Below are 11,690 nucleotides of genomic sequence, written 5' to 3' on the forward strand. Positions count from 1 at the left end.
ATATATGGAACAAAGAAAAGTATATTAAAAGTGGTAAGAGTAAAAAGCCAGGTAACGTACAAAGGCGGATGTTATCGATAGCTCTGGTCTTGTATTTTGATGCTAATTCTGCTTTCCAGGGAGGGGCTGCAGATGAATAGTGAATCAGTATACAGGTGACTTCTTGTGAACCTTCTGACGATCTTAATTTGTAAAATAAAGGCTAGAGCTGGTGATTGGGCAGTAGAAGAGGAGGTGGAGTAAACAAGTTGGGGGTAAGGGAGAGAAGGACTACCGAAAGAGAGAGGTGGAAAGACAATGGTGGAGAAGCCATGGCCTGGAAAAAACACAAGTTATAAGGGATCTCATAGATGGGGAATAGAGGAGTGTAGTGGTAAATCTGCCCAATCTAGGCATGCAATTTATATTCATAATTATGGAGTTATGTTTTCTTCTATCAGGCTTATTTGCATTGGAGATTTACTGCAACAGGCCAACCTAACAGAATAGCACCCGACTTCTCCACAGAGACTCTAAAAGCTAGATGGGCCTAGACAGATAGCCTACAACCTTTAAAAAAAAAAACACAGATGCCAACCTACACCCAGCAAAACTCTCAATCAACATAGATGGAGAATACAAGATAGTTCAAGATACATTCAAATTAAAACAAGATCCAGCCACAAGTCCAAACCTACAGAAAATACTAGAAAGAAAATTCCAACCCAAGAAGGATAACTACATCCAAGAATACAAAGGAAGCGAGTAATTTCATACCAGCAAAAACAAGGAACTCACACAGAAACCCCCTGCACATACACACACACTAACATCACAAACATCAAAATAAGAGAAAATGATAATCACTAGTCATTAATATCTCTCAAAGTCATTGGATTCAATTTTTCCAAAAGAAGACACAGGCTAACAGAGAGGAAGTGAAAATAGGATCCATCAACCTGCTGCATACAAGAAACACACCTCAGCTATAAAGATAGACATTGCCTCAGAGTAAAGGGCTGGAAAAAATTTCCAAGCATATGGACACAAGAAATAAGCTGGAGAAGGCATCCTAATATTTAATAAAAGAGATTTTCAACCAAAATTAATAAAAAAGAACAGGAAAAGACACTTCATACTCACCAAAGTTAAACAAACAAACAAAAAAAACTATCAAGATTATATCACAATTTTGAATATCTATGTTCCATATACAAAGGCACCCACATTTGTATAAGAAACATTGCTGATGCTTAAGTCACACATCAAACATCACACATTAATAGTGGGAGACTTCCATTCCTGTCTGCTTCCTATCCAGGTCAGATCAGCAGCCTGATACTCACCCACATGCTACAGCCTGTGCTCCTCCCAGGTGATCTTTAATAACCAAAGACACAGGTAAGAATCTTGACCAAATGCCCACACCAGCTGGGAACACCAGGGACCCAACTCCCCTGACCTCCAACTGAGCTCCACCTTTGCTCTGGTTTGCTTCCTACCCTGGCCAAATCAGTGGAACTGTATCTGCTCACATGATACAGCCTGTGCATCACCCAGGAGGTCCTCTGTAACCAGGGACAAAGGATGCCTGCTCTAACTAGAAACACAAGAGGCCCAACCTAATCAGAGACAGTACTACCTTCCTCCAAGGAGATCAGCTATACCTGCTTCCAAGGAGGCAGGTAAGAGACACCCAGGCAAGTTAACCCCAGGGATAACCAGATGGATAAAGGCAAGTGCAAGATCATAAGCTACAGAACACAGTGCAATTCCATACCACCACAACCCAGTTCTCTCACCACACCAAGCCCTGGATACACTAAAGTGACTGAAAAAAGCAAGATAATGGCCTAAAATCCCATCTTGTGAAGCTAGAAGCCTTTAAAGAGGATATAAAAAAACTCTCTTAAAGAAATACAGGAAAACAGGCAAATAGGCAGAAGCCCTTTAAAAAGAAACAAATAAGTCCTTTAAAGATATACAGGAGAATACAATCAAGCAGGTAAAGGGACTGAACAAAATGGACCAAAACCTAAAAATGGAAATAAAAACAATAAAAAAAAAAACACAAAAGGAGACAATGCTGGAGAAGGACAACTAAGAAAAAATATCAGGAGCTACAGATACAAGCATCACCAACAGAATAAAAGAAATACAAGAGAGAACTTCAGTTGTAGAAGATACTATAGAAAATATTGACACATTGGTCAAAAAAATACAATGTAAAAAGCACTTAACCTAAAATATCCAGGAAATACAAGACGCAATGAAAAGGTCAAACCTAAGAATAATACAAATAAAGAGGGTAAAGAATCCCAGCTCAAACGGACAGAAAACATCTTCGACAAAATCATACAAGAACACTTCCCTAACCTAAGGAGATAGGAATAAATGTACAAGAATCCTATAGAACACCAAATAGATTGAATCAAAAAGAAAATCTTCTCCTCACATAATAATCAAAACATGAAATGCACAGAACCAAGAAAGAATATTAAAAGCTATAAGAAAAATAGGCCAAGTGACTTAAAGGTAGAACTATCAGAATTGCACCAGACTTCTCAACAGAGAATCTAAACACCAGAAGATCCTGCACAGATATCACCCAGACCCTCAGAGAACACAAATGCCAGCCTAGGCTACTATATCCATCAAAACTAACAATCATGATAGTTGAAGGAACCAAGATATTCCATGACAAAACCAAATTTGAACAATACTAGTCTACTAATCCAGCACTACTGATGGTACTGGAACAAAATCTCCAACAAAAGAAGGGTAACTACACCCAAGACAACACAAGAAATTAAACATTTCACAACAAACCCAAAAGAATTGTACACACATAATACCACTTCCAGAAACAAAAATAAGAACTAACAATGGTCTGTCTTTAGCTCTCAACAACAATGGACTCAATTTCCCAATAAAAAGAGACTGGATATGTAAACAGGATTCAGAATTTTGCTGCATACAAGAAACACACCTCGCCGGGCAGTGGTGGTACATGCCTTTAATCCCAGCACTTGGGAGGCAGAGGCAGGCGGATTTGAGGCCAGCTTGGTCTACTGAGTGAGTTCCAGGACAGCCAGGACTACACAGAGAAACCCTGTCTCGACAAACCCCCCCAAAAAAAAAAAAAAAAGACAGAAAGAAAAAAGAAAAGAAACACACCTCAATAACAAAGACAGTTACTATCTCAGAGTAAAAGGCTGGAAAAAGTCTTCCAAACAAATGGTCCCAAGAAACAAGCAGGAGTTGTCATCCTAATATCCAATAAAATAGACTTTCAACCAAAAGTTATCAGGTGAGATGGAGAATGACACTTCATATTCATCAAAGGAAAAATCTACCAAGAGAAAGTCTCAATTCTGAACATCTATGTCTCAAATGCAAGGGCACCCACATTCAGAATAGAAAGTTTACTAGCTCAAAACACCCATTGAACCCCACACAATAATAGTGTGAGAATTCAACACCTTGTTCTCACCAATGGACAGGTCATTGAAACGGAAACTAAACAGAGACACAGGGAAAGTAACAGAGGTTATGAACCAAATGGATTTGACAGACATCTACAGAACATTTCACCCTAAAACAAAAGAATATACCTTCTTCTCAGCACCTCATGGTATCTTCTCCAAAACAGACAATATAATCAGACACAAAACAAATCTCAACAAATACAAGAACATTGAATTAATCTCATGTATTCTATCGTACCACCATGGAATAAGGCTGGTCTTCAGTAACAAAAAATACAACAGAAAGGGAACATACACAGAGAAGCTTAACAACTATCTACTCAATGATAACTTGGTCAGGGAAGAAATAAAAAAAGAAATTAAAGACTTTTTAGAATTTAAAAAAATGAAGGTAAAACATACCCAAATGGAAAATGATACAATGAAAACAGTGCTAAGAGAAAAACTCATATCTCTGAGTGCTTCAATAAAGCAAAAGACACCATCAATAGTATAAATCAGCAACCTACAAATTGGGGAAAAAATCTTCACTAACCCTACATCTGTCAGAGGGCTAATATCAAAAATACATAAAGAACTCAAGAAGTTACCCCCCAAAAATGAAATAACCCAATTAAAAATGGGGTATATTTCATATTAAAACAAAGAAATCACAACAGAAGAATCTCAAATGTCCGAGAAATATTTAAAGGAATGTTCAAACTACTTAGTCATCAGTGAAATGCAAATCAAAAAAGCCACTATGGAAATCAATCAGGCAGTATTTCAGAAAATTACAAATAGTTCTATGTCAAGAGCCAGAGATATCACCAACTCTGACCTCAAGCTATACCACAGAAAAGTAGTTATGAAAACATCATGGTATTGATATAGAAACAGATAGATTCCTCAATGGAATTGAACTGAAGACCCTGAAAAAGCCCCACAGACCTATATACATTTGATTTTTAACAAAGAAAGCAAAACCATACAGTAGATAAAAGAAAGCATCTTCAACAAATGATGCTGGTCTAATGTAAAGTAGAAAATGCAAATATATTCATATCTATCACCCTGCACAAAACTCAAGTCCAAGTGGATCAAAAACCTTAATATAAAACAGGATATACTAAATCTAATAGAATGGAAAGTATGGAATACCCTTGAATTCATTGGTACAAGAGATACCTCTCTGAACTGAACATCAATGGCTCAGGCTCTAAGATTAACAATTGATAAATGGAACCTCATGAAACTGAAAAGCTTCTGTAAAGCAAAGAACAGTGTCAATAAAATGGCAGTCTACAGATTGGGAAAGGATCTTCACCAATCCTATGTCTGACAGAAGGCTAAGAGGGCTAATATCCAAACATATGTGTGTGTGTGTGTGTTCATGTGTGCATGTGTGTAGATATAGATATATATGTAGATATGTAGATATAGATATATATAATTTTTCAAGAAGTTTAATACCAACAAACCAAATAACCCAATTAAAATATGGGTACAGAGCTAAACAGAGAATTCTCAACTGAAGAATCTCAAATGTATCAGAATCACATAAAGAAGTGTTCAAAGTCCTTAGTATCAAGGAAATTCAAATCAAAACAACTCTGAGAGTCTATCTTACACCAGTTAGAATGGATAAGAACAAAAACTCAAGTGGCAGCACATGGTAGGGAAGATTCTGAGCAAGAAAAATACTTCTGCATTGCTGGTGTGAGTGCATATGTGCACAACCACTCTGAAAATCAATTTGGCAGTTTGCAGAAAACTGGGAATAGTTCTACCTCAAAAACATCCTGTGCAAACACTCGAAAGATGTTCCACCATCCAATGAGTATGGTTACTCAACTATGTTCATAGCAGCTTTATTTGTAATAGCCAGAAACTGGAAACAACCTAGATGTCCCTCAACTGAAGAACGAATAAAGAAAATGTGGTATGTCTACACTGAAGTGGAAGTTTCTGGTTGTATCATGTGATGCAAATACATGTGGTTTTTACTAAGACAAATTCATGTGGTGTTTTTGCTATGACAGACTCACATAGTGTTTCTCCCCTACCTTGGGACAGTGGGCTAGAAGGGGAGTCATAGCATTTGAGATCCCTTATTAAAAGTAGGTTTAAAATTTCTAAGTCTACCACACAATGGAATACTATTCAGCTACTGAAAACAGACATGAAATTTTCAGGCAAATGAATGGAATACCAGCCTGAGTGAGGTAGCCCAGTTGCAAAATGACGTGCATGGTAAGCATTCATTTGTAAGTGGATATTAGCCATAAAATACAGGATGCCCATGCTATGCTCCACAAACCCAAGGAAGGTAAATAAGAAAGAAGGCCCAAGTGAGGAAGACTGAATCTCACTTAGAAGGGGGAACAGATGGAGGGAGGGAACTAGGTGGGAGAGGTTATGAGGAGGGGACTTGGGGGAGAAGTTCAAGATCATGTACGGGGAGGGCCAGGAGAGATGGCCTGAAGGTCATTAGAATGAATGGAAAACTGCAACTAACAGGGGTTGGGGAGATAGGGGGAGGTGGTAATCTCAAGGACGCGCCAGAGACCTGGAATAGAGGAGACACACAAGAATCAGTGGAGGTGGTTGTGGCTGTGACTCACAGCACTGGGGATATGGAACCTGAAGTAGCTACATACCATAGCCAGGTAGAAACTCCAGTTGAACAATAAGTACACCAATGCAACCACAAAACTCTCAATCCCCAAATTTATCCTACCTACAAGAAATTCAGGGACAGGAAATGGAGCAGAGACTAGGGGAATGGCCAACAATAACCTGCCCAACTTGAGACGTACCCCATGGGCAAGCACCAATCCCTGACACTAATTCGGTTATGCTTGAAGACAGGAGTCTAGCATGACTGCCCACTGAGAGGCCTGACCACACCAACTGACTCAGAAAGAGATATAAACTCACAGCCAAATATTGAATAGACCCTAGGGACTCTTTTGGAAGACCTGGGGGAAGGATTTCAGACCCTGAAGGATATAGGAACTCTACAGGAAGACCAACAATGTCAACTAACCTGAACCTTTGGGGCACTCAGAGACTGAACCACCAACCCAAGAGCATACACGCACTGAACCTTCTCCCCAAGCGCAACCCCACACCCCCAGCATATGTAACAGATATGCAATTTGGTCTTCACGTGAATCCCGAATAACTGGAACAGGGATTATCCCAAAAGTCGTTGCCTGTCTGTGGGACATGTTCTTTTAACTGAAGAGCCTTGTCTGGCCTCAGTGAGAAAGGATGTGCTTAGCCTAGCAGAGACTTGATATGCTAGCAAGCAGGATTACCTATGAGAGCCCCTATTCTTTCAGAGGAAAATGAGAGGTGGATAGGCTGAAGGATTGTAGAAGGGGGTAACCAGAACAAGGGGCAGTGGGCAGAATGTAAAATAAATAAATAAATTTTTTGTTTTAAAAAAGAATGCTAATGAAACCCATCTCTGGTGTTATCATTTTTGTAAGTTTTATATATTTAAAAATAGAAATATTTTTGAATTTTTAAAATTAATTCTATCCACTCAATTACTAAATATGATTCTGAGCTCACCATGATTCCTTATATACTGTATCATCTGGAATTACTTTTCTTCTGAAATTATTTTACTAGGAGTTTTTGGAGGTCTATTCTTCATGTTTCAGTTTAGTTCATTCATTGATGGCAGTTCATCTGTGCACAGATGTTGTGGCAGTAGGGTTTTATTTCCTAAGGACTTTGACACATGTTCCCTTCTTCTCTTATTAATGCTATTAATAAGGCATTATTAATAGGGTATTGTTATCTAAGTATATTTACATCATGGATAGCTTATGTAAACAGAAGCAGTGAACTGTTTTAATGAATATTAAACTTCTACATCTCTAAATTTGTGTTGATTTCTTTTCATTTCCTATTGAATATTTGAAAAGTTGAGCTCTCTTTCTTCAACCATCACTGAAGATAGACAGCTGTAGCACTAAGACATAAGCCCACAGAAAAGTTATACTGGATCAACAGAGTCAGGAAAAGCAGATCATATAGCTACATACTTTACACATAACTGCCATATAGAGTTAGAAATAGTCTAATCAAAGAGGAACAGAAATAAAGAAAACACTCTGCACAAAAGTTGGGGTACTCATTCTCTAACTGGGGTCAGAATCTGGCCACACTAGAGAAATCTCTGCAGGTCTGTTTAGTGAGAAATTAAAGAAAGGGGGGGGGGTTGCTAAATAGCAGAAGTGGATTTTCTCCAAGACCAATGGTTTATCTAGTCTAAGTCTCTTGGACACTTTACAGTGTCAGGTACTAATTCCATTTCAAAGAATGAATCTTAAATTCAGTTTTTAAAATGGGACTTGGTTACTCCCAAAACATGTGTACCACTATATCACCAGATATTTATGTTACAGATTTTATGGCTGGTGATCTAGTGACACTGATGATTACTTTCCTTCTCCAGTGCAAACTACTAAACTCCAGTACCATGAACACCAGTCAATAGGGCTGAAACTTCTATTTGGGCAACAGTTAGCTTTCTCCATGTTCAATGTTTTTATATTTTTTTGTCTTACTGTTTAATTGTTTTGAATTTTTGTTTTGTTTTGTTTTGTTTGTTTTGGGAAAGTGGTTTGGAGACAGCAAAAACATGAGCCATAAATTTTGTGGGTAGTAGAGTAGAAACGATTTGGAAGGATATTGGAAAGGGGAAAGAAAGGGTCAAAAACTGAAAAAATGTCATAAATTTTTTAGATTATTATTAGTAGTAGTTATTTTACTAATTCACTTTACATTCTATTTACTACCTCCCTCCCAGTCATTATTCCCACAATTTTCCCCATCCTTCCTCCCCATTTTTAATAATTTTTTTTAAAAAAAAATACAGTTGATTTCCAATATTTCCTCTAGGATTAAATAAAACTCTGGTAAAACCAAGTAGTAAATTACTATAATCTCAGCACTTTGGAGCCCAAGTGAGTTGAATCCTAAACTATAGAGATAAATAAACCTAAGGCCTTAAATCTCATTAAGTGATAGACGGACGACCTCAGGAAAAGCAAGCCAAGAAACACCCAAGAGGATTCTTTAATTTGCTATGTCTTAGACCAAAATTTCCAAGGGAAAGTTTTTCAGTTGGTAAATGAGTCCCTCTGAAGCTATGCACAAAGAAAAGCAGAGAGAAGATCATGGGCTCAAAGGACAAAATAGGTTATTCCTGGAAATTTTCATGGCTTACAACTGACCATAGAGACATTCAGGTAAGTCAGCACATGGTCTTGCAAATCTCTTCTAATTTAAATTTATTCCATAGATCTTAGTATCTTCCTACAGTGGGAAGCAGTGATAAATAAATCTGAGTATTCAGACACAAGAGCTGCCTGGGAAAGGACAAAGTGCTTTGGGACCCCCTTTATGCCACAGGGAAAGGAGAAGCAGTTTCTACTACTTCCGTTCATATCTGATAATAGGAAAACCATCTTCTTACTTGATAGGAAACTACTGAAAACATATAAGCTACCTGGCTGCAACCACTTCCATCTCCAGAGCACACTTGCAGTTCAGAGGAAGGAATACAACCGCCCTGACACCTGATATTTCGCAGACCCCTGACACACTGCAGCAAGTTAACAAAACAAACCAATTAACTACTGTCAAGGTAAACTACATCTGATCTCCTCAACTGTAGTGAAGCATCTTCAGGCTTTAAGCAGCCCAAGGGAAGCTGAGGTGGTCAGGAAGCTAGGTTTCTTAGAACCAGAGGTAAGGATATGTCTCTCTTTTAATGAAATGCATAGCCAGGTCCTGGAAACACTGGTCCAGGGAAAAAGGATGTTCAAAGAAAATCTTAAGATCAGAAGCTACAGAATCAGATTTCTTGGTCTCCTTTTCCTTCTTGTCTATTTTTATTTTATTTTAAATTAAGAAGGATAGAAGCCTTTGAGAGTTTGAGGAGGAGAGATGGTTATTCTAATAAATCATGGACATGTGTTGAATTGTAAACAAAACAAAATTTACTTCAAAAAAGTATAATTTAATACTAAAACATGGAAAAGAATCAACTGGGATTGAAAGAGATTCTGTATTACACTTTCAACTTGGGTCCTTCCTCTCTTGCAGAAATCTCAACATAGGTCTTTAGACCTTGTGGATGTTGCTGACTTTGGATAATGATGAAACCTTCCAAAAAGCCATCCAACGCAAAGAGATATTTGTTTAAAATTTTCAGACCATTAACTGTTAAGTTAATGACTGACAGAGAAGGAAAACTAATGAAATATTAATGTATGTATGTCATGCCATGGAATGATTTGTAGAAGCCTAGTTATAAACAGATGATCATTGCTCTAGGCCCATAAACATAATTAAAAAATAAATTCTAAAAAATTGAAATGTGAAAAAAACATATATAGCAGTACTTTATTGAAATCAATTTAGAATTTCATATTCAAAGTATTTATATTCAGAAAACAAAAATATTTAGGACTATTTTCTAAACATTATACTACAATGACCCATGTTAGGATATTTCTTTTATCTAAGAAAGACATACATATGCCAGGTTTAGTGTCCTGGATAGTACTTTGTGAGGTGACTTTTTAATGTTCATACTACCTATTCTACACATACATGGATCTTTATGTGACTCAAGTGAAACGGAGGGAGAGGGAAAAAGAGGGAGAGGGAGAGGGAGAGGGAGGGAGAGGGGGAGGGAAAGGGGAGGGGGAGAGGGAGAAATCAAGAAGTAAAGCTATTTGTAAAGATCTCATATCCCATGTTATTAGAGTCATACTGCGTAGCATAAGGGGTTAGGCAAATTGAGTTCATATTAGCAAAACTTCACTAGCCATATGTTTTCTAGGCAACTAAAGATCACACAGAATGGAATTCTGCAATTACACCTTGAAAAGTGGCTTCATCTTGGTAGGTATTCTGGATGACAGTGGTTTTCCAGAACTTCTCTGTGCCACTATCACAGCCATGTACTTTTTATCCTTGACCAGCAATGGACTGCTGCTGCTGGTCATCACTATGGATGCCCGGTTTCACTTGCCCATGTATCTTCTGCTCTGGCAGCTCTCTCTCATGGATCTCCTTCTCACATCAGTTATCACTCCAAAGGCTGTCATGGATTTTCTGCTCAAAGACAACACTATTTCATTTGAGGGATGTGCCCTTCAGATGTTTCTGGAACTAACACTTGGTAGTGCAGAGGACCTTCTTCTGTCTTTTATGGCCTATGACAGGTATGTAGCCATCTGTCATCCTCTGAACTACACAATCCTAATGAGTCAGAAAGTCTGCTGTCTTATGATAGCCACCTCATGGATTCTTGCATCTCTCAGTGCTCTAGGATACATCATGTATACCTTGCAATATCCTTTCTGTAAGTCCAGGCAGATCAGACACCTCTTCTGTGAGATCCCTCCCTTGCTGAAGCTGGCCTGTGCAGACACCTCCACATATGAACTCATTGTTTATTTGATGGGTGTTACTTTGCTCATCCCCCCTCTTGCTGTCATCCTGGCCTCCTACTCACTAATTCTATTCACTGTGCTCCACATGCTCTCTAACAAGGGCAGGAAGAAAGCCCTTGTCACCTGCTCTTCCCATCTGACTGTGGCTGGGATGTGGTATGGGGGTGCTATTGTCATGTATATCCTGCCCAGTTCCTTCCACAGCCCCAAACAAGACAATATCAGCTCAGTTTTTTATACAATTTTCACTCCCGCTTTGAATCCCCTCATCTACAGCCTGAGGAATAAGGAGGTCACTGGAGCTTTGAGGAGAGTCCTGGGGAAAAGGTTCACAGTACAGTCTACATTCTAGATACTTCTAATAGCTGCCTTACAAACTTTATTATGCCTAAAATAAAAAGATTTCTACTATGAGTAAAATACTAATGGCAAAATCAATAGAGTAAAAGTGTGGTGTTTTCACATGGTATTCACACTGATTATTGGATATTAGCCCAGAACCTTGAAATGCCCAAGATGCAACTCACAGGCCACATGAAGCTCATAAAGAAGGAAGACCAAGTGGGGGTGATTCAGTCCTTCTTAGAAGGAGCAACAAAATACTCAAGGGAGCAAATATGGAGACAAAGTGAGGGACAGAAACTGAAGGAGGGGCCATCTGAAGACCATTCCACCTGAGTATCCATCCCATGTGCAGTCACCAAAGGTAGATGCTGATGTGGAAGTCAGGAAGTGCATGCTGATAAGAGCCTGATAT

At 38.4% G+C, this 11,690-nt stretch overlaps 1 protein-coding gene across 1 annotated transcript; it reads left to right on the top strand.

The window, feature by feature from the left end:
• Positions 1 to 10,337: 10,337 nt before the first annotated feature.
• On the top strand, positions 10,338 to 11,285 carry LOC114615654 (olfactory receptor 2AG1-like). The gene has a single exon (XM_028761329.1). The coding sequence runs from the start codon at positions 10,338 to 10,340 to the stop codon at positions 11,283 to 11,285; it is 948 nt and encodes a 315-aa protein (XP_028617162.1).
• The last annotated feature ends 405 nt before the right edge of the window (positions 11,286 to 11,690 follow it).

This window comes from Grammomys surdaster, unplaced genomic scaffold, assembly GCF_004785775.1.
Source record: "Grammomys surdaster isolate TR1022 unplaced genomic scaffold, NIH_TR_1.0 130319, whole genome shotgun sequence".
NCBI lineage: Eukaryota > Metazoa > Chordata > Mammalia > Rodentia > Muridae > Grammomys > Grammomys surdaster.